Raw genomic sequence first — 23,762 nt, 5'->3', positions numbered from 1 at the left:
TTCCTGCGGAACACTGTGGGCGCGCGTGTGTGTGTGTGTGTGTAGTGCAATGATACAGAGTGGTTCTCAGTGGGAAGTTTTTTTTGTTAGTGAACATGTGTGATTAGTTTGACTAAAAACATGGAGCAGCATGGTGTGTCACTTCTAAAGTAAAGCTGGTAGGTCCTCTCAGCATTTTTAGATGTCGTTCGGAATCTTCCGGAGTCGTCCGGAGTCGTGCGGAATCGTGCGGAATCGTGCGGAGTCGTCCGGAGTCGTGCGGAATCGTCTGGAGTCGTTCGGAGTCGTCGGTGCCGTCGGAGTCAGCCGGAGTCGACCTTCGACACAAAGGCCTGTATACGAAGTGCACGCGCAAAGTGAAAGAATCAAACACAACGAAATGAAATCGCTGATCACAAGCACATTGCATCTGACTGATTGCACTGACTGTTGACTTCGACCAACTTCGATTCCGGTTGACTCCAATCCACTCTAGACGTCTCCGAATGACTCTGATTACGGTCGACTCCGGTCGACTCCGACTCCGCGCGGAGCTAGCGGTTCGGCTTTTTTTAATTTCTCTTTAGATTTAAAATTCGACACACAGATGGCGCACGCCCACTGATGTACAGATGCCGCTCTCTCCTTGGCGCCTGCTGCTATGCAAGCCGCAGCACACCATACCACATCATTGTATGCGATACGCGCTCCGACAAGCACCGCACAAGGTACGTACAGCAAGCAGTCAGCCACCAGCTGTCAAACCACCTGTAAGTACCTTGGCCGGCCCGCGCCAGTGACAGCTCACTGACAGATCTACGCTTCGTGGCTGCCAACAAATCAACGAACGGGAAGGGACGGTTTCGGGTGCGTTTGGCTCGTTGGATATTTTACTTGCCGACCGAGAGACCAACGCAGCGAATGTGTTGTTTGTCCAGCTAGCCTAGCTCGGCAACACACGGCACGAAAACGGTTTATTTATCGCTGGAAACCAGAACGAAACGCAACCGCAGCCAGGGAGGAACAGTTGCAGCTTACCGAACGACCGTGCGTGCGCGAGTTTTTTTTGCATTGAGTGTGTGTGAAAAAGAAAAACCCACCAATTCCCAGCGACCTGCACCGCCATGGGAAGTAAGTATCGGCCCGCTGGCTCGTGTATTTTTGTGTGTAAAGTAATGGAAAACGGCGCAGAAAAACATTGGCAATCTTCCCAAGTGTCGAAAAACTGCATCATCCCGTGGGGTTAAACCGTGGCTGTGGCAATTTTTCTTCGCTTTTCCCGGGTGTGCGTGTGCTTGTGTGTGTGTGTGTGCCCTCTGTTACTATCCCCGGCATGGATTCCCGTTTTTGCTCGCCCGCCTTCATCATCTCCTTCCAACGCGTTATACACGTATCGTGCCGTCTCTTTCCCCCCGATTGACAACGTGCATGGTGTGTACACGTAGACAAGGCAAAAGCTCCAGGTTGGAACTTTCGCCTCCAACGAAACACCACCACCACCACCACCCCGAGAGAATGCGTTCCCATTAATGTTGAACTCAATTTCCTTCTCCTTATTTTGGCTGCCCTTTTTCGAATATTATTACCAACCAGGATTTAATATCGTGGATTTTCGCTCATTTTTTCCACCCACTTTTTCCCGCATTTTTCGTTGCAGTAAAATTCCTGGAAATTATTAAACCGTTCTGCGGCATACTGCCGGAGATCGCGAAACCGGAGCGCAAGATCCAGTTCCGCGAGAAGGTACTATGGACCGCGATCACGCTGTTCATCTTCCTCGTCTGCTGCCAGATCCCGCTGTTCGGCATCATGAGCTCGGACTCGGCCGATCCGTTCTACTGGATCCGCGTCATCCTGGCCTCGAACCGCGGCACGCTGATGGAGCTCGGCATCTCGCCCATCGTCACGTCCGGCCTGATCATGCAGCTGCTGGCCGGCGCTAAGATTATCGAGGTCGGCGATACGCCCAAGGACCGAGCGCTGTTCAACGGGGCGCAGAAGCTGTTCGGCATGGTCATCACCATCGGGCAGGCGATCGTGTACGTCATGACCGGCATGTACGGCGATCCGGCCGAGATCGGTGCGGGCGTCTGTCTGCTCATCATCATCCAGCTGTTCGTGGCCGGCCTGATCGTGCTGCTGCTCGACGAGCTGCTCCAGAAGGGCTACGGGCTGGGCAGCGGTATCTCGCTCTTCATTGCGACCAACATTTGCGAAACGATCGTGTGGAAGGCGTTCTCGCCCGCCACCGTCAATACGGGCCGCGGTACCGAGTTCGAGGGCGCCGTCATTGCGCTGTTCCACCTGCTCGCCACCCGCCAGGACAAGGTGCGGGCACTGCGAGAAGCCTTCTACCGCCAGAACCTGCCCAACCTGATGAACCTGCTCGCGACCGTGCTGGTGTTTGCGGTGGTCATATACTTCCAGGGCTTCCGGGTCGACCTACCGATCAAGTCGGCACGCTACCGCGGCCAGTACAGCAGCTACCCGATCAAGCTGTTCTACACGTCCAACATTCCGATCATCCTGCAGTCGGCGCTCGTCTCCAACCTGTACGTGATCTCGCAGATGCTGGCAGTTAAGTTCCACGGTAACTTCCTGATCAATCTGCTCGGCGTGTGGGCCGACGTGGGCGGCGGCGGCCCGGCCCGCTCGTACCCGATCGGTGGCCTCTGCTACTACCTGTCGCCGCCCGAGTCGCTCGGCCACATCGTGGCGGACCCGATCCACGCCGTGCTGTACATCGTGTTCATGCTCGGCTCGTGCGCCTTCTTCTCCAAGACGTGGATCGACGTGTCCGGCAGCTCGGCCAAGGACGTGGCGAAGCAGCTGAAGGAGCAGCAGATGGTGATGCGCGGCCACCGCGAGAACTCGATGATCCACGAGCTAAACCGCTACATCCCGACCGCGGCCGCATTCGGTGGCCTCTGCATCGGGGCGCTCTCCGTGCTGGCCGACTTCATGGGTGCGATCGGCTCCGGCACTGGTATCCTGCTGGCCGTCACCATCATCTACCAGTACTTCGAGATCTTCGTCAAGGAGCAGTCCGAAATGGGCGGCATGGGCACGTTACTGTTTTAAGGTGGTGCTTCAATCCCTCCCCTCCCACCCTTTCCCTCATCACATCCATCCTTCTCCCTTTCTCCTTTCCTTATCTTTCGTCATCGTTCCAGTTCCTTCCACACTCGATTCTTCTGTTGCAAAACATGAGTTTTTGTTTAGTTTGTTTCCGTTTTACTTGTCCCATCTTCCTATCATCCCCTTCCATCCACCCACGCATTTTCCTTGATTTCCCCTTCTTCCCCCCACTTTGTTTTCGCGGGACAAAAAAGAAAATTTAATTTAAGCTCATAATTCTCCTTTAGCGTTTTAGCGTTTAAGAGAGGCGTTTAACACTATTACTACTCTACATTCGAAGGGATAGTAAGCAGAGAGCAGCGACTGAGAGGTGTAATAATTGATAAATGAGATAATAAGAACAGAGACACGTTGTGTTGTGTGTGCGTGAGTGTGTGTGTGTGTGTGAATAGTAAAGAATTGTTTTGTTACTTTGTTTTTTCACTACACTTCCTCGACACTTTCCGGTAGTGATGAGAAAATGAAAATGGAAAGGCAGAGATCAGCGCAAATCGACATACCTGAAGAAGTAAATAAAACCATCAATTCACACAATAATAATACTCACGGTTATTGCAGTAGATAAAATTATAGAAAAGGCGCGCGCAGCTAGCAAACCGGAAGACGAAACCCGCTTTCGAATGCATTTTCATTAAACGGCTCCATCACATCACAGTACACACAGCTTTCTTAGGGCTTCGTATTCATCGTTCTGTTCTCTTTTCCATTTTGGATTTTTTTCTTCTTTATTTTCTTCTCTATTATCGAACTAGCTCGATGTTTTCCACCTTCAACACACACACACACATACGCGTCCGCTTGGGCCAGTTTCCTCCACCTACGTACCCCTTGATCCACACATACATACACACAGGGAGACACACGCGACAAAAATAGACAATTATTACTCAGACACACTATGCGCACGGTTTGTAGCGCAAAAGAGAGAGAGACGAGAGAAAAAAACGTTAGAAATGAGGATTAGAAGAAATAGTTGGCTTTTTTTCGTTTTCGTTCACGTTACACAAGTGGAACGAAAATAGAGGAACACTAGTAGGATAGAGATATAGGGGCGGGGGGGGGGTGTAAGAGATTAGCAGCCGGTGACGGAGACAACAGCAAACGAAAAGGTCACAACCTGGACGGCTAGTACACGTGGGGAGGAGAAGCGGGAAGAGCCGTTGTTGTGTGATTCCAATTTGAAACATCGAGTTTTTTGCGTCATTTAGAAAGAAAGGCAAGAAAATTATCATAAAACATTTGTCACTCTCACCTCACCACACACACACACACACATAAACTCTGTGGACTTGATGTAAGGAAGTCGCTCTACATAAATTTCCAAAACAGAATAAAATTGAGACAAAAAAAACTGAAATCCTATTTCAATACTTACTTTTTTCCATTGCCGTTATCCTTTCACTTAAAAGCATTTTTGGAAAGAAACAATATGGAAGCTGCTGGAACGAATACGGAAATTCAGCGATGATGGTGATGCTCCTGCTGCTGCTACTACTAAACGCCTTGAATTATGTTTTGAGAATGACACAGTCTCTCGAAGGCTGAGCCATACTCAACGGCAGGCTACTGTGATTTTCAAAACAAAAAAAACACACGTGTGCTTTTCTCCAGAGGAGTTCGTTCGGTGTCAAATTCAAACAGTCAGTTATAGAAACATCCCTTTGCACTGTTGTGTTTTCATTGAATCATTTCATTTATATTATATTTTCACTCTGTTTTCTTGCTTGCATCGATTATAATTACAGTTTCTCTTCCAATTAAGATTAATGCGATCTCGACAGTACAAGAGTTTTTAGCTGTTGCTTTTGTTTTGCCACTATTTTTGCCACTAAAATTACTACTGCAAAAAGTACACATGTTCTTGGGTCTCTGTGTGTGTGTGTGTGCTTGTTTCTGGATGATCGATTTGTTTCAATGGTCAAATTCAAGAGCGAATTATTTCGAGCCATCATAAAGAGCTCTACGAAAGCGTACAAGGGCCGGTAGAGCTTTGCTTGTATTACTTCCACCTTTTATAGGGTGGTCTCTCAGTAACTGCTAATTTTGTTTACTACTGTCGCATCCACATGTTGTTTTTTAATGTCCGTGCTTCACACTTCGCCTTGGAGGCTGTTGGTTTTGTTTTTTTTTTCTTCTGTGTTTTGTTTAAATCTTCATAATGCACACATTTTTTTTTACATTTGCTTCCTATTAGCCAATTGGTTTTCATCAATTTCGTATTGCTTCACTTCTTCTTAAGCTAGCGTTTCGTGTTTTGGGGAAGTGTTTGTGTGTTTTGTTTTTTTTTTGTTTCTCCCTTTCTCTTTTTCGGTGATTTTGTGTTTGCTTTTGTTTGCCAAGAAAATACATATGTTTTAGCATCTTTGATTCATAAATTCTTTCAGTGCTTTCGTTTAGGGGTTTAGAGTTTTTTCTTCCTCTTTTGTTTTTTGGTTTATATCTTATACTTCCTTTTCTTATACTTCTTTTTTGTGTATCAACTAATTTTGTTCACTTTGTTTGTTTTTGCATGAATTTGTTTCGTGTTTTTTTTTTCTTCTTTTTTAATACGTGTTTAACAAAAGGTGTTTGTTGTTTTCTTTCATACACTTTGATGACTAAATGGGACGCAACGCTGACCTGCCATACTCTGCTTCATTTGAGTGCGGGTTTTTTTTAGAAAAATGAAACACTCCGCAATTGACGCTTTTTAGCAGGTATATCGATTACAGGGGGATCATACACGACAAAACATTTGTTTAAAAATTTACAGTATACAGCCAGAGAAGTGAAAAAACAAACAAAACAACCGGGAAAAATAACACAATAATCGAAAAAAAATCGTGAAAAAAACATCACATGTATAGGAGAGGGGCAGCAATAGAGGGATAGAGTAGATGAATGTCTCTTCATTGACATAGCGCGTAGGAGAACCGAGTCATTGTGCCATCCAGTGGTACGTTCTCCAAAAGTACGCCCGCCGGCATCCACTCGCCGGAAGTTTAATTACTTAATGTTTTTGAATTTGCTGTAAACTAAATACTCTCTCTCTCTCTCTTTTTTTCGCATTTGTGCTAATCAGTTCAGCTCTAGCGGCTATACACGACACGTTCGCTGTTTCACTGTCTCACTTTCTTTTTTTTTCTAAGTGTAGTAGTAGTTTGGATCATTTTCGTGCGCACAACCTTATACATTTGTTGTCTGTGTGTGTGTATATGTGTGTGTGTGTCGTTCACCACTTGATATTTCCGCCCCGTACTTTACTTAAGATCGTGTCTAAAATGGGGAGGACTGCCGAAGATGGTGAAATTGTTTGAGATCTCAAGTACCTTCTGCTTCTCTTCTGCATCGACATCGACGACATCCTTTTTTTTGTTCGTTTGTTCAGTACCGAAATTGATCTACTTACAACTTAGCGAGATGATGGCGTGACTTTTCTTTTGAAATAACCTCTTGCGCGTATTAACTACATCCTTTCAACAAGTTTAGCTCTTCACGTTGTAGACGTTAATTTATCGACATTAATCAGTAGAATGGAGCAGGTTTTGTTTTCTCCTGTCGTTCCATCACACGCACCACCCCCTTCACCCTTTCGCTCATGTGTACAATAACTGTTGACCGTTTATGGTATCTTACGTTAATTATGAGTGTTGTAGGTAAATGAATATCCTGTTATTAAAGGAAACTATAAAGCCGTTAAACCCATAAAAGGTAGAAGAAGGGAGGGATGGGAGAGGTTGGTAAATATGAAATGCTTAACGTCTAAATCATATATCACTAGTGCTAATGTTCGGTAATGCGCCCTTGGTAGTCATTCTAACGAAAGACACAGACACGAACACGCAAACAATCTTTCAATCCTGCTTTCACGGCGGCGTGAGATATCAACAATAGAAGCACTCGCACTTGCAATAAATAAAATGAGGCCGGGTTAATCGGTCGGTTGGGGTGATCTTCTTCCCAAACCGGGTTGATTACAACACCTTCATCATTGATTTTATGTGACAAAACCATTATTTTTTGGCGACGCTTCTCCGCAAAATCGTGTTTCCCAATATAGCAAACATATTACCCTTTACGCACGTGCCTCTTTCTAAGTATCTTTTGTATCATCCTTCTACGCCATCTCTCTCTCACCCTTTCCCATTTTTTCTACACTTTTTCCCTCATACTTTGTCCAGTAGTACATTTGTTTCTTTTGCTACACATGCTCCAACCTAATACTTCTATATATGCTTACAATTATAATGTTTTTTTTTGTATTTCTCGTTTTTTGTTTGTTTAAAAATACGCTCACGCATTAACTCAATATCACTTGCATGGATATATGTATGTAAATTAAAAAAAAAGTCACACACACACACACACGGTCACTCTTACTATAACGAAGGGGAAAACAGGGGATGACGGGGAGAGTAAGAAGCGGGAAGTGGTGGTGGGAAATTGTTTGGTAAATTATTGATCTTCCAAATGTGGAGCTCAAACATGGGGTTGCTTGTTTTACGTTTTTTTGTGTTTTTTTATAGGAAAGACTAGGTACGTGTTGTGTGCCACCCCTGTACGTCTCCTACACCCGGTGTGGCGGTCTGCTGGACTTTTCTCTCCTTCCCTCCTGCCACAATTGATTCGTTTAACAGTTTTTATTTTAGATTTGAAACTTATTTGATTCGATCGTTCCATGGTTGTTGTTTTTTTGCATGTGTGTTTTGTTGCTGTTAAAACATTAAAGCCAATACCAAAACACAATGTTAATCGAAATCGAATCTGGCAAAGGGCAAAAGGAACCGGTCCGAAATCGACTGCCGCCGCCGGGTGGTGACGACGACAAAGATGACCACAAAACACGTGGAGTATATCAGCAGTATCCGGCCTACGGCGGCATGTGTGGCTGTCGGTGCTGTGCTGTTGTACCTTATTCCTGCTTACATACTTGTATGTAAATAGCATAAGCATACAGCATTAAAAAAAACATAACCGCCATGCCATGTACACCAACAGTGAAGAAGGTTCGCTGTTGCTGTACGGTTAAATATATGGGTGTGGATGTAAATATATGTGTATGTATTGTAGGTTTGCTCGGTCGAGCCCGAGCATGCAGAGTAAATAACGTTCCTCGTTGCAACTTGCAACCAAAAGCCACAAGCGCGCGCAAAGGTATAAAGCAGGTGTGGGATTTAAACAATCTCTTGTCTGTTTCTTGTCAACACGTGCGGCGGTCTGCAGCTGTTTTGTTGTTGTCTAGAAAGCCGGCAAGCGCTGTACCCGCTTGCTTCGATTTCGATTTTGGCATCCAACAAACTGAAAGATCATTTCTCCTTCTCTCTCTCTCTCTCTCTCTATTGCTCACACAAACGTAATGTAAATAGCGCATAAGTGCGCAGCGTCTCGCGGGCACACTCACTCACTTACTTTTGCGCACGCACGCACGCAATTCCACAATCACAATCCATGTGTGTTACACACTTTCATTCAGAGTCTTTCGGCGAATCAAAAAAAAAAAACATCACCACTCCTGCACCTAAGTTTGCAAATCATTCACCGAGGTGACGATGTAGATCGAGCTCACCTTCGCCCGCTGGATCGCGGTGACCGTGTTTTCGCCGAGCATTTTGAACAGTATGTAGCCGATGATGATCGCGAACCCGGCGACGAGGACGCGCACGAACGAGTCCTCGTTCAGCTGGATGATGACCCAGGCGCCTGCACCCGTGATGCACATCAGCGTCACGATGATGATCGTTTTGGCCCAGTGCTGGATCGTGAAACCCTTCTCCCAATCGAGCCTGCGAGCAAAACCGAGAAAACCGAGGGGATTGTATTAATAAGACGCAAACACACACACGCCAGCATCATTGTGCAAACAACAGAGGTGTACCTGTTAGAGCGCTCGATCTCGTACGGCGAGTCGCACACTTTGCACTTCAGCACCGCATCACTGTTGGCACAGCTGTCCACCAGCCAGCGGCGCAAACACTCGTGGTGCACCGAGCTGACGTCACCGATGCACTTGCACGGCTGTATCAGCGGTTCCGGCTTGTCCGTGTCGTAGCAGATCCAGCAATCTTTCTTCGCCAAAAACGACTGGCCCTCCTCCGCGTTGGCCGAGGTGGACGGGTCGGCCGGTGCTTCGGCGGTGCCGGCCCCGCACCCGCTGCCACCGGCGACCGGGTCGATCTGGCGCGTCAGCAGCTTGCGCGGGTTCAGTATCCACAGCTGCTCCGGTGCCATCGAGTTCCACAGGCAGCACGGGAACCACAGGGCAACGCCGACCTCCGCCAGCCGGAACACGATGTCGTGCCAGTTGCGCGAGTATACCGGTACTCTGGGGAGGAGGAAGAAGGGAGCACCGGTTAGCATCTTCGTTCGTTCCTGTATGCACCGGCAAAGAAAAGCTTACTTCTTTTTCCAGAAATCGCCCAATGTTTCAGAGGTGAGAAACCCGACGATCACTATCATCATGATCGCCTGGCTCAGCAAACCGAAGCGCGACTGGTGCAGCTGGGAAGCGTTCACATTTTCGCTGTTTGGCACCACGCCAAAGTCATACACGAAGCCGCCACGAACCTAAGGAAGGACGAAAAATAGGATTAAATGTTTGAAAGAACACTCCATTACTTGAACCTTTAGCCGAATGTGAAGCAAAAAGATCATTAATTTCGCTCACAATTTGGCACAATTTCCTTTCTACCCCTACCTTGAAGAACACCTCGACACCGTAGATGAGGAAAAAGATGACCACGATCAGTAGCAGCACCGCGTAGCATCCGTTAAAGAACGATGTGCTGCGGCCGGTGAACAGGTGCGAGTACGCAATCTCCGCCAGAAACAGGCTGTACGGGAGCAGATTGAAGGCCAGAAAGCCGAGAAAGCTTTTCGATAGAAATTGGGACCGTTCCCAGCGGATGCCTTGCAGGTGGAAGATCTGGAACGAATGCGAGACAGAGCAGCGGATGAGGACTCGATCACAACGAAGCGCTGAAGCGTCCACCACTTAAAACACACCACATTAGAATGTGTCTCTAGTGTCACCCCGCTAGCAGGGGTGGGATATATGCCGATCAAAAACTACTACAAACTTAGCACAACACGTATTTAATATTGCATTTTCAATTAGCACCTCCAGCGTTGTGTCTTCCTCTGCTTTACCGTACCCCATTCATCCATTACCGGATATGTATCGGATGCGAAATCTTAGACACAGTAACGTCAAGGACAAGCCTGGCGCAAAAAAAGAAAGCATTATTACCTGAGCGCCACAAATGGTTAACCGATTCCCTCCGACTGTTTAATGATGCGAACATATATATGCACACAGACCCCTCGACTCACTCACTGTGAGCAGGTAGTTGGGAAGAATAATGGGCCCGCCAACCTATATCCGGAGCGGAACTCCCATTGGCGGCAGAACTAAACCACAACGCAATCGCGGCACGTATTACCTACCCTTTCCTTGCAGCACAAATGGCGCGGACTAGAGCACGGACAAGACTCCGTTCCGCGGAGAGACACGGGCTAAAAAAGGGAAGCTAAGCACAGGGTGACGGTTGGACAAATAATGCGCGCAGCAGTAAAGCCACGTTGGCCTGTTGCACTTTAAAGGCGTATTTGCTGGCTATCAGCATCATCGTCATTAATGTGGTTCGCGTGAGGAAACGGGGCAGCAATACTTGAAAGTGCCGGCGGACCATACAGTTTAAAGCTTGACCCCCCCCCCCCCCTTTACAGATAGTATGCGCCCCTTCAAGTGGACACTGTTGACACTGTTTCCCGCACAAGATTAAAGTGCCTTCTTTCGCTGCTACGGGATGTTCGTAACGCCACTCCAATAATGCATTCACGGGGCAAATGAAACCAAACCAAACACGCGAGTTGTCATTCGAAGCTCGTGATTTACGATCCTATTCGGGAAGGGATGAGACATCTTTTATTTTACGGGTCCCGGATCACCATTGACAGCTGATAATGGCGGAAAGGTACGCATCAAAGTGCTCACAAAACTGTACAGACGTGTAATGAGACGTGCTCTGCCTGTCTGTCTATGAAGGTTTTGTCCTAGGTCTGTGCGAATATTCTTCTTCTTCTTCTTCTTCTTGGGATAACTTCCTACGATGACATGCCGGGTCTATGGTCTGGTCTATGTCTATACATGCTTTCGAAACTTAATTATTCATTACCACGCAGCCGGGTAGGTAAAAAGTCAATCTTTGCTACGGAAGGGCGCGGTCCATTCTAGGCTTGAGCCCATGAACCCATGACGGACATGTTATTGAGTCGTTCGAGTTAACGAATGTACCACGGGACCACCCCTAGATCGGTGTGTGTATGACAGTTAAAACTAGGTGACCTAATTACAGCTCCGCCATATCAATAAGAAGCTTAGCAGCTTCCTATCGTGTATCATTATCAGTGTCTCGAGTTCATTATAAGACGCGTCAGAGATAAAACGCTCTAAGGGAAGGTACTACTAACAGAAATGAAATGTGTTCTTGTGCGCAATAAACCTGTAATGGCACCTAAGTGAGGAAATTATTTGAAAAATTCAGAAAACACTATGAAAATTAAGTAATTTTGAATACTTGTTTGGTACCATTCACGATTGACTTTCTCCCAAATAGCATTATGTTCGATATTGACGCCAGCATTGACGTCATGGAACGTGCGAGATAAAACGCATTTCTTTGTTTTCCCCTCAATAAATCATCCCACAACAGTACATGCAAGGAGGCGAGAGCATAAAATAGAACCGTTCACGCCTCTACACTTACCTCTGCCCACAGGCAAACCACGAGCGAGGCGCAGGTCATGACGAGAGGATAGTACAGCGACATCAGATACGACACCCATGCCGGTTGTAGCGTTTCCTGTGTGTGTGTGGTGAAAAGGTTAAGGGGGGGGGATAAAAGTTAGCATAAAATAAAGACTACTATTACATCGACGACCCCAAAATAAGGTACTGTCCCCTTACCGGAGTAGTAAAGTAAGCGCCGCGCAGAACCGCCGCAATAAAGACGAAAAAGTACAGCAGCTTCTGGGTGGTCAGCCGGCAGGCGGCCAGAAAGCTGGGCTGCTTCAGCCGCTGGTACTCGGCGATGATGCAGATCATCAGCTGCACCAGCGACACAAAGCCCACGAAGTAGAAGACGGCCGAAATGCCTGCAGGATGGGAGGGGGGGAGGAAAGCGGAGGAGAGAGTTAATGAATATAGTTGAAGCAAAACAATAAAACCGATCAATTCTTCGGGACGGGAGCAACCACTTACCAGCATGGTAGGGTAGATTAAAGCCGGAACATTCTTCGCCACTGTAGCGAATCTCGCACAGGCACGTACCATTCAGACAGTCGCCCCGGCCTGAGCATTGTGCCACCGTCTCAGGCGAGGTCTCTCCTATCGGGATAGAGGAGCACCCCATTAGGCGTTCAAACCGTGATACCATACTATTACATTAGAGACCTGGGAAATGGAATAAAAACGTACAAAAATAAATGGATTAGTGATTGAGCACCCTAGTGATCAATTAAAGCAACCGGGAATGTAATAGTAGTAAATAGCGACCTATACGCGCTTCAATTGCCCAAACCAACACTCAACCGAGCTGAGTGGATTTTTTGTTTATTTTGTACGCGTTTGCGTTTGTGTTTCGCGGGCCGTTAGCCGCTAGCGGGGACATTAATTTCCATTCTAATTCCTAACGCGCCCGTCCACCGTCCCGACCATTCCCGAGATGTGTGTTATTTTGGTTGTGTACCGACCGGCCAAGGTCGAACTAGTTTATCGCACAAATGGTAGCGGTCTGCCCCTGCTTTTTTGATACTATTTAGCGGTTTGGACGATTCAACAACAGTGGAGAGTGTTGACAGCGCCAAGAGTATCTCAAATGGACCAGGAAAATAGTCCAAACAAAACAACGCAAAACAACGTTCAATAAATATTTAATTCGACAACTTACACCGAGACCGATTAACCCATCACAAGAGTCATAAGGAAATTAGACGCTTCCAGAGCACAGCCAGCTATATAATTTTGGTAAAGGGACAAACTTGTTACCCACTGGCGTCAGTAACTCGTCGTCGTTGCTATACGCCTCAAAGGTACATAATTGTTCTAGAAAATTAATAATAAATGAACCTTTTCGTTAAGTACTTTCCCGTTCCGTAATGAGGCGAAAATGAGGACAGGCGCACATCAATGCTCCTGGCAAAAAGGCAAGGTCGTAACGCAAACGTTTGGTTGGGCGTATGAAGCGCCGGAAGCCACAAGAACAACCACTATCGATGATGCACGTGGGCGGAATCGATCCAACGCATAACTACGCCACGTGCCGGGACCGTGAATAGACTACGGTAAATGAATGTAACAGCATATAGCGACGGTACTCAGTTCATCGCCCGAGAACTGACCTGTACTCGCGTACTTTAAAACAAAAGCTTTTGCCAACATTTTACTTAATTATGGTCATCACTTCATTGAATTGATTTTATCTCCTGAGTGCACGGCATGACCACCTACCAACCCGTGTATCGAGTTGTGTCAGGGGGGGGGGGTTAATTGAAAGTGGTTCTTCTTTGCGCGCGGTGGCCACACAATTTGCAACGTACACCCGTGCATGGGCCACCCGCAATTTACACCATTCCCTACCACAATCGAAAAGTGTGCGGGCTTGGTGAGATGGTGGCGCATTGCATGTCGCGTGTTGAGTTGCATTCCCCATACTGCACCGTAGGTAGTGAAAGGAATGGTGGCGAACCTATTGACAACAAAAGTACACCCCCTGCCCCACTGCTGTGGTACTACTTCCTGCTTCAAGCGAGAGACGAGAGAAAAGCAACACCACCCGCCAGCAGCATGGAACTAAAGCCCCCCAACACTCAGGCGCCTCGGTACAATTGCACTCGGCTTTCGCGCGGGTGCTACCACTTAACGATCCTAATACAATGTGTGTGTGTTGTGTATTTGCTTTATTTTTTATTTTTTGCTGTTTCCTTTCAGCGAGAGAAGCCGAATGTGAGTACGCGTGTACCCGATTTCTCGAGAGCACAGTAGTGCACACCGATCAATAGCATCGCAACAGTGATGTCAAACACGCACGGAATTGGAGGTTTCTTTTGAGAAAAAATGGCCGTTACCTAATTATAATCTATTTCAAACGTTTTTAAATTGTTAATATTTTAGTTCACTTTTACTTATGTTTGTTTACGTCCATTTATAAATATTATGCAATTTTTTTTGGGTCAGTCAAATTTCGCACCTAAATAGGTTTTTTACCGATTATGAACCCGACATGGATTATGAACTACAAGGTGTGCCAAAAAGAACCAGACCTGTACGGTACATTCAAATCACGTTAAAAAAAATATTGAACCAGTTCACAAGAATAGAACACTATGGTTGTTTTGATACATCGAAATAATATAAAATCCAACAAAATGAGTACATGCATTCATGCTCATTTTGAAAAAAAAACTACACAAATAATAATGTGTATTCAAAACAAGAAACGGTCGATATTAAACTGCGCAATGCGTTCTAGCGTCAAATGAGTGATTGCCAATATTGGCTTGCTGTTCAGGCTAACCGTGCAACCAGACAGCCCGCCAAATAGTGTCGCGCCGTGAAGCGTGAAGCTAAATTCGATGACATTCGATGATATTCGATGACAAGTCCTTACATAACCAATCTGTTTCACGACAAATATTTTCACGCCATGTGTGGGAGCGTGACAATTTTGGCATTTCATCGAATGTCATCGCACCATACAGGATGACAGCGGGGTACATACATTTATCCGTGAAATGTTTCAGCCATGTTGATTTTGGCTATTTTTCACGGCTTCACGGCGTGAAATAGTCTCTACAGGTAGTCCCCGAGATACACGGTACCTTTTATACGTGGATTCGGAGATACATGGTTTTCTAAATTTGATAGTTCTTGTAGCAAATTGTACTAATTTGACACATCAATTGTCAAATGCCAAATAATTTACCTTTTGATTGAATGTTAAAAACCATTTTTAAAGGTTCAAATCTGTTATATTCAGTCAGAATCATATCTAATAATTAATTAAGTGGCCAAAACCACCCACTACTTTCGAAATTACACGAAAATTAGTGATATTTTTGGTTGAAAATTACGAGATATTTTGCAGCCGTTTTCGGTCCCACTTAACCGTGTATCTCGGGGTCCGCCTGTATATATCTGATTGCACGATAACAGGCCACCCGATCTGTAGTTAAACCGATGTTCGCATAGTGTACCGATTCATAGACTCTAACAGGTACTATTTGTGAAAGAAAGAACATAACCGAAATCACGTTCATTAGGATGAGGGACTCGGTTCATTCGCGTTCACGTAAAACAACCGATTCAATCTCTATGAAAGATGCACGTTACTGGGGTTTTCAGAGATTCTCATAGTTGTGGGGACACTTCATCGATTCTTTCTTCCGGGAAATGAACTTCATATAATGGGAAATAGACTCTATCGCATTTGTGTCGGACAAATCTAATAGATTTTTTCAAATAGGCCAAAAAGGATGCCATAGAGTCCAATTCCCATCATATAACGTTTACTTTCCATAAGAAAACCAAGGAAGTATCCCACAACTATGATAAGTACAATGCTGTATAAAACGATTGCATATATGCTATTACAACAACAGAAAACAATAACACATAATTATGGGCATAATTTTGGTGTGCATTGGTAAAATCCTGATTAAAATCCTGTGGTATAAATATCCGGTACCAGAATGTGACAATTTAAAGTTTTTTTTTTAGTTTTGAGTACCATAAGCTTTGTCCATTCAACATCTCCGCTAAAGTCGATGAAAATGTCACATTTGCTGACAAATGTTATAAACGAAACATATATTTGTATTTCGTCCAATGTTTCATATGAATTTGTTCCAGGAACATGTTCCCCACTCCCTTAATTTCTAATATTGGTGCAAAAATTACCTCAATGTAATTTTAACTCATAGACAATCACAAAAAAGTAATGTTTTTCAAATAAAAGACTTTAAAATAATAAACAATAATAACCCAAGAATCACGATCATGCTACGAACAGCGACGATCATGTGTTTGACACTCCTGGCGTGTCTGCAATTTTGCACATTGTACACGGCTGGTAAGGTGTCAACTTCCTCGAAGGTAATGCCACTGTTATTAAACGGTTAATAGCCAACAGCAAACAAAAAGAGGGTGCCATACTTCCACACTCTCTGGGACAATGGGAAGGGGTTGTGCAGGCAATTATTTCACCCCGGATCGTTACAGGAGACAGCTGAAAACAAAAACGGTTCTGTTCCGCTGCCCGTTGGTGGTTAAAGGCTTGTTATGCGCTTCGATTTGAGAAAAGGTTAAATATTTAAGAATTACATATTATTCCATTCCGGAGTGCATGCTTGCGGGGTCATTTCGCATATACCACCCCCCCCCCCCCCGGGTCCCCAAAAAGTCATTTATTTCAACCCAAACAATCATCACCTCATAATCCACTCCCCGTATCAACGCGGCGTAGGCGCGCGATAAGCTCAGATAAACATGCGCTTTCGCGCGATATCAGTCCCATATTTACCGCGCCAAAGGGGCTCACGAGCTGCGTGTTCATATTGGCGCTCGCGTGTTTGCCTGTGTTTGGACCGTTGTACCGTTTTGATCATTGGCCTCTGGAATGTTCGTCATAAAGACACGATAAAAATAAAACTTTCGTTCGCCGCGGCTTCCCGACAGCGCGCTCTCTCGCTCACAGCCCCCCAATGGGGATGAAGTGACCTAAACACATTCTCGGATGGCGAAATTGACCCAATCTCCGGGAATGATCATTTGCATTTGAATCTTGATCGTCGTTTCTGCCCTAACCCTCGTTGCCTAGGGGATGACTATTGACTGTAGGAGATGATACATAGAGCATGATGAAACAACTCACACACACACACACATTAGGCTTTGGGTGTCCCTTTACTCGTTGGTGTAAAATTAAAAAAATAAGTGGCTGTCAAAGTGACGGCACATTAAAAATGCGATCGCGATGCAATTGCGCATCGCGTACTGCGCGCGGAGCGGAGAGCGGTAGTATTAGCGATGCGGTTGTTATAGCAATTGCACCTAAACCGATGATCGTTCGCCGCGTGAAGGTGGCACAGGAGCCCTCTGGCGAGGGTGTAAATGGGGTGGTGGTAATAAACAATAAAGCATATTACTCTATACCGCTCGTTCGTCCTCCCATTCCTCCCTGTTTTTGTTTGCCAACCCGGTTTCGCACACACACACATAGCCTCCTATGAGGAAAAATGGCGAGACAAGGTGTGCTTCTCGACAGTGCAGCGGGGGGTGAGAGAGCTTCAAGTAGAACCACCCCTAAATGCCGTCCGGACACCTTCACCTTCACCGGACGGCCTGTTGTCTGTGTTTGGTGTTGGCCCAACCAACGGCCCACCTCAGCCCACCGTCCTCTTGCCCCAATCCGCACGCCGCAATCGTTTGACAGCGTGACGACGGTCTAATCGGGTTTTTTGGTCTCCAACACGGACGTACACACACGCACACACCGTCCATCAGTCAGTGCGTACGTGGATGGCATGGTAAATCGACAAGTTTACATCGAATTTGAAGTCCAGCAGCAATTGTGTGTGTGGTTTAGGGGTTTGCTTTTCGGGGGAGACTTTGAGTAGAAGTCGCTCACCCTCTCCGGAAGTGGAATTTTCACGTTCGTTTCCGTATTTTTCTCCGCATACTCAAATCAGTTTCAATGCTTGGTATACCTAAATATGATTAAAAGAGTTACATTATTAATTATTAATCTGATACACACGCAGCCAGTGACCACCGCGAAAGGCCCTCTTCCTCGACGCAAAGGGTAATAATAGATATTTTAACCTTTCAGCTCGCACATTTGCAAAAAAAAAGAAAGAAAAACAAAAGATCGAAAATCGCATAATCACTGTTCGAGCTACGGCCAGAGGGAAAAGCAAATCGGAAAGCAAACGAGGCTATCTCATCGTATCGACCTCCGCGATTGACCCCAAACATTTCCCCCGCCTTCCTCCCTTCCTCCGTCCGACCCCTTTGCTGACAACCCCTGCCTGCTCCATACGCACGTCCATTTAGCAGCGAAGCAGTTCTTTTTTTTTCATCGATAATCAACACACCACCGAAGAACAACCACCCGACGGCTGGGGGATGGGAGGCTTCTTTTCTCGCCCCAAACACTTTCCACCGATTTTCCTTGCAAGATGTGTGTGATTTTACATCTGACTGGCTGCAAGATGCACCTTTTCACATCCGTTTCACCCCCTCCGTGGGGGTGGGGGGGGAGGTACACTTTGTGCAACAACTTCCACCCAGCAACACTACTACCACCCTTCGAGCGACCGAGAAAACTCGCAACACACACACACACACACACAAACAAACGAAAAAAAATACACACCGAGCGATGGACAAACTTCGTCGCACCGAATTTTCACTGCTGCATGCTCTTTTTGCTAAAAGGGTTTCTTCACGCTACACGATGATGATGATTCACGGGCACGGTTTTTCACACACTCGAATTTGCACGGAAAGGTGTACAACAACAACAACGACGACGAAATTCGCTCCACAGTCCTCCGTGTGTCCGCCTACAGCAGCAGGATCGAGTCACTTTCGTCAGCAGCAGCAGCCCTTCGTTTTTGCTTTGTGCTGTTCCCCTTTGTGTGCGCAGATTACGCATACGAGTGCACACACACAGCAACCGAGCGACGGTTTCGTTCGGGATGTCTTTGCTGTGAGCACGGCAACGGAAGCTTTTGCACGGTTGTTCCCCGTTCAGGTATGGTTTGACTCTGAACGGACATTCGTTCGCTGCGGCGCTAGAACTCAACCAGGAGAAGTATCTTTGTGCGGTGACAGCTGACGGGTGGAAACCGGGTTGCCAGTTTTGCTACCCATTTTTGAATGCATTTTTCGACAGTTTCTGCCATGATTTTTCAAACGATAAAGTATTTCCGTTTTATTCGCAAAATTATTTGAACTATTCCACTCATCAAATGTAATTTCTTCAGTTAAAATTGCGATTGCAAACGCGTTTGTCTTTATTTATATCAAATTTGCCACCTAGGTCCACCCATCGCTCGGTCGCGGCAGCTGTCAAACGCGTACCAGCCTCCCCCCATCTCGCTCACTCTACCATTGACGTTGACAATGGACGCACTCCGTACGAGCGGGTGAGCGAAATAGGGAAGCGCCAGCTTGAATTTGTGAGGAAAATCAAACGAACCAAGAGAACACGATCTGAAGCTGACAATACCCCCAGCTACCTTTCGGTGCGCAAAGAACGCAGTGGCAGGAGCGAAAAAGAAAAGTCACCAAACGCGGAAAAAAGGTGCAGTGCAGTTGCAGTTTTGCTGCACGTCCCCCGTCAACCCGCACGCTTGCGTCCTCCCGTCCCGGGGGGAAAAAGGGCCGTGGGAACACGAAAATCTTCCGTCCAGTCGACACGGGAGCCACAGCAGCAGCAGCAGCAGCGGAACAAGTGTCCCTTCACAAACACACACGCACACAAGCGCGCGGACGAGCGAGCGCACACAATCTGTCTCACACACACACATAGAGCCCTCTTGGTGTCACCGTCGTCTGCTCGTGTGACACGCGTTTGTTTGCTTTTGTTTGTGGCCGTGGCCGTGCGAAGGATTTTGGCGACACAAATCTTAACCTGCTCAACCCCCCCCCCAGCACACACAAACACACAGCCAGCCACACACCAAGCGTTCCGGGATGGCCGATCAGACGGAGCTGCGGATGAATCTGGTGGCGATCAAGCGAGTCGACCCGTACGCAAAGGACATTGTCAACTCGTCCGCACACGTCGCCCTGTACGTGTTCAACAATGCGGAGAACGAGTGGGAAAAGACGGACATCGAGGGGGCGCTGTTCATCTACAGCCGCTTCGCCGAACCGTACCACAGCATCTTCATCAACAATCGGCTGAACACGAACTCGCTAGTCGAGCCGATCCGCGGCCAGATCGAGCTGCAGTCGAAACCACCGTTTCTGCTGTACCGGAACGAGCGGTCCCGCATACGAGGCTTCTGGTTTTACAACAACACGGAGTGCGATCGCATCGGCGAGGTCATCCAGAAGCTGGTGACGGATTGTGGCGATGGTGATGGTGGCGGTGGTGGTGGTGAATCCAGGCCACCGATGAATGGAGCAGACACGTCGGTGCCAGCTGGGATCTATCCTGGTGGTGGTGGTGGTGGTGGCGTAACGAACGGCAGCGGCGGTGAAGGCGAAAGCACCAATGTGGACATATTCACGATGCTCACGAAAGCGCAGGAAGATTTCCAGAACAATGCAACCGTACCGCCGAACGGTGGGGCGGTGCTGAACCATCACGCAGGGGTCATGATGGGCGCCCATCCTGGTCAGGGCGTTGCAATTCCCCAGCAGCAGCAGCAGCAACAACAACATCCCCAACAGCAGCAGCAGCAGCCAATCACGAACCAGAACGCGCCGCGCAGTGTGGTGAACTTTTTCGCCGCAGCGAAACAGCCGGCCGCCTCGGAGGTGCCACTGTTCAAGACGCTCGCCCCGGTCCATACGCTCGAGCAGATCGAGAAGCAGCACCGGGCCACCACACCGCAGAAAGAGACAACGACGGCGTCGGCGTCGGTTACGGCTACCGGCAAGGTAACGCCGGACGTGAGCGAGCTCGAGAGCAGCTTTAAGCGGATGGGCATTCCAATCGTCGGCGGTGGAAGTAACAACAACGGACCGCAGACACCGTCGGGCGGCATGCCGGAACTCGGCACCTCGCCGCTGGCGACGTTCATCAATGCGGCCAACCTGTCCGCAGCGATGCGTGGCTCCAACCACCATCATCAGCCAGTCGTACCGAAGACGAAGCTGATCGAAATCAGTGAGCTGGAATCGCGTCAAAATGCGCAACAGCAGCAGCAGCCCCAGCAGACGCCACTCCACGAGCTGCTGAAGAAGTCGGACCCGATCGGGGGGACGGGGGGCAACGGGGCCACGGTCGTAAAACCGGCCCTGATGCCACCGACCATGTTTAAGCCGACCGCGACGGCAGCCACGCCAGCGACGGAAGCGTTGAGCAGTCTGTTGCTCGGCCCACCGGGCACACCGAGCAGTACGAACTCTCCGGCCGGTGCCGGCAAGCAGCAGCAGCAGCAGGGCAACGGTACACCGGGCGGTCAGACGAAAGCAGCGGCGGGCAGTACTCCGCTGTCGTCCACCGGTAAGCAGCACCGGTCGTCAGCGGGCGGTAAGCAGCAGGCTAGTGGAACCACTCCACCGAAGGGTGCATTCACGACGGTCACATCGAACAGCAAGGCGTTGCTCGACTTCATGTCCGAAGCGAACAGCAACCTGAAGAACAACAACAACAGCAGCGGCGGCGGCGGCAATGCTGCAACGGTCACGGCGGCGGGCGGTGTGGAACCGCTCACCCAGAACCAGCTCATCCAGGCGGTCTCCTACCTGATCAAGCACGATCCGGACTTTGTGCGAAAGCTGCACGAAGCGTACGTGAAATCGTTCACCGAAATGATATCCAACTAGAAGAAAAACCCTCGCGGCCAGCGTGAATGATGATGATGGGTGCGTGTGGGAAAAAGCTTTCGAGATTCAACCTGACAACCCCTGTTTGCCTCCTCCGCTCTCCCGCGTACTGCGTGTGTGTGTCTTTCCGCTGCTTATAGGCTCGCGTGTGTGTGTGCACGGGAGGAAGAAGAATGCTGTTAATATTATCTGATTCGTTCCAGCACGACGAAATCGGGTGTGTACGAATATAGGCTCGAACTCCTGCATTGCCCTTTGGGAGACTGCTATATAGTTATTACATTGTTAAGGGTCCCCCACAAAACCAAGCAAAAACGGATTACAACAAAAAAGAGAAAGGGAAAAAAGCGAGGACAAAGAACAGAAGGATACAGAAGCAAGAAAGAAACGTAGCCAGAGAAATAGAGAGAGAGAGAGAGAGAGAGAGAGAGAGAGAGAGAGATAGTGTGATAGAGACGAAATAAGTTAAAATTACATTACATTATCAACTATCTCCTGTCACAGCCCCCGGATACTCTTCCCCTGTACTAATAATCGTAAGCGCATTTTTTTAAAATTATAACGCCTTCTTTTCTCTTGTTTTCCTCTCATTAAAGGGAAAGCGTTCCAAAGTGCGTGTTTTAGATGTGTATAAGGTTGTGTTTTGCTGTTGTGAGGGAAATGCGCGAAAAGCTTGCACAGTGCGCCGTGTCGCGTCTTCGGGCGTTTTATCTAATCTATAGCCTGTTTCGCACTATGTATCACACTGTACAGCTAATGTTTTTGCTATCATTTTAGTCCGTCGATTGTGTTTTATGTTAGTAATAGAGAGAGAGAGAGAGAGAGAGAGAGAGAGAGAGAGAGAGAGAGAGAGAGAGAGCCGACGAATGTAGAGGCAGGCCTGGATTGGAAAATTGAATGAAGTTGGAAAGAAATGGCTATTACGAGATTACTGTACGTCTATAGGAGTCTATAGTAAGCAAATTAGTGGTTAAAGTAGTTTAAATTAGTGTTCGTTTTTTTTCTTCTTTTTGTTTTAGTTCAGTCGATTTTTGAAGGTTTCGTTTTAGGAGCGAACTGACACACCCAGTATGATTTGCTTTACCGATTCGGGGTTTCTTGACACACTTGTCTCTCTTACGCTCTCTGTTTCTCTGGCACAATCTGATCACGCTGTCTGTATCCATTTTCTCTGGCAGTGCATAGAGGTCGCATAAGCATAAGAGCAGCATGCAAAATCATCGTCATAATTGAAAGACATAGGCCAAGAAGCATTATGTTAAAACAACACGCGCGCCACGTTCGCGTTAGAAAGTTGGGAAATACACGTGGGTGCATGTAAAGAATTTCGATTTGAACGTGTTTTACATTCGCGCTACAAATGTCTCGCTTGCGCAAGTCGTTAAAAATCCCCTGTATACCAGAATAGAGAGACATGCAACAATTCTTGTCCCTACATCACCCCTACCCCCCCCCCCCCGTCGTTTTGAGGTTTAGCATATGTACGGTAGACAAAAGAAGAGGATATGAGGATCTCCCCCCCCCCCCCCCATTATAACGCGTTATACGTTAAACCCACAGACCCCCTCACTCACACAGTGTTGATGAACCAGTAGATAATGCTGTACTTTTCGATGTGTAATAGTAATAATAATAACATGTAATACAGGGTTTCCCACGATTTATTGGTCGGTTCCCATCAATTTTTGGTGGGTTCCCATATTTTGTTGATGCGTTCCCACGATTTTTTGGTCGTTTCCCAGAATTTTTGGTCCAATTGTATTGATATCCAATCGGAAAATACCAATAAATTATGGGAACGAACCAAAAATCTATGGGATACGACCAAAAAATCGTGGGAACGCACCAAAAAATCATGGGAACTGACCAATAAATCGTGGGAAACCCTGTAAGGCTTTGAAAATCACAAGAACGACCCAAAATTAATCTTTACAAAGCAGAACAAATATAGCAGACCCCGTAATTAGCGGAGCAGCCCCCACATGTCGTCAGTGTGCAAATGTTAAATTTGAATTTCCCCTTAGAAGAAAAAAAGGCTCAGCGCGAAAGAGAACACAAAAACACACATACAAAAAGGATAATGTGACCAGGATACGCTAAAAAG

At 47.1% G+C, this 23,762-nt stretch overlaps 3 protein-coding genes across 3 annotated transcripts; 2 read left to right on the top strand and 1 right to left on the bottom strand.

The window, feature by feature from the left end:
* Positions 1 to 799: 799 nt before the first annotated feature.
* On the top strand, positions 800 to 3,657 carry LOC121598091 (protein transport protein Sec61 subunit alpha). The gene is made up of 2 exons (XM_041924646.1): positions 800 to 1,110; positions 1,637 to 3,657. Exons 1-2 carry the CDS (start codon positions 1,104 to 1,106, stop codon positions 3,058 to 3,060), a joined length of 1,431 nt encoding a protein of 476 aa, XP_041780580.1. The 5' UTR covers positions 800 to 1,103; the 3' UTR covers positions 3,061 to 3,657.
* Positions 3,658 to 7,327: 3,670 nt separating this feature from the next.
* Positions 7,328 to 18,890, bottom strand: LOC121598090. Its single transcript, XM_041924644.1, has 8 exons — positions 18,528 to 18,890; positions 12,356 to 12,547; positions 12,062 to 12,249; positions 11,862 to 11,957; positions 9,791 to 10,018; positions 9,494 to 9,660; positions 8,972 to 9,418; positions 7,328 to 8,879 (listed from the first exon to the last, which is right to left on the bottom strand). The coding sequence occupies exons 2-8, from the start codon at positions 12,528 to 12,530 to the stop codon at positions 8,615 to 8,617; spliced, it is 1,566 nt and encodes a 521-aa protein (XP_041780578.1). The 5' UTR covers positions 12,531 to 12,547; positions 18,528 to 18,890; the 3' UTR covers positions 7,328 to 8,614.
* Positions 18,891 to 19,249: 359 nt separating this feature from the next.
* Positions 19,250 to 22,269, top strand: LOC121596671 (mRNA-decapping enzyme 1A). Its single transcript, XM_041921806.1, has one exon. The coding sequence runs from the start codon at positions 19,853 to 19,855 to the stop codon at positions 21,656 to 21,658; it is 1,806 nt and encodes a 601-aa protein (XP_041777740.1). The 5' UTR covers positions 19,250 to 19,852; the 3' UTR covers positions 21,659 to 22,269.
* The last annotated feature ends 1,493 nt before the right edge of the window (positions 22,270 to 23,762 follow it).

The sequence above is a fragment of the Anopheles merus genome, chromosome 3R (assembly GCF_017562075.2).
Source record: "Anopheles merus strain MAF chromosome 3R, AmerM5.1, whole genome shotgun sequence".
Lineage (NCBI taxonomy): Eukaryota > Metazoa > Arthropoda > Insecta > Diptera > Culicidae > Anopheles > Anopheles merus.
Note: the sequence above shows the minus strand (reverse complement) of the source record. Positions and strands in the feature narration are given on the sequence as shown.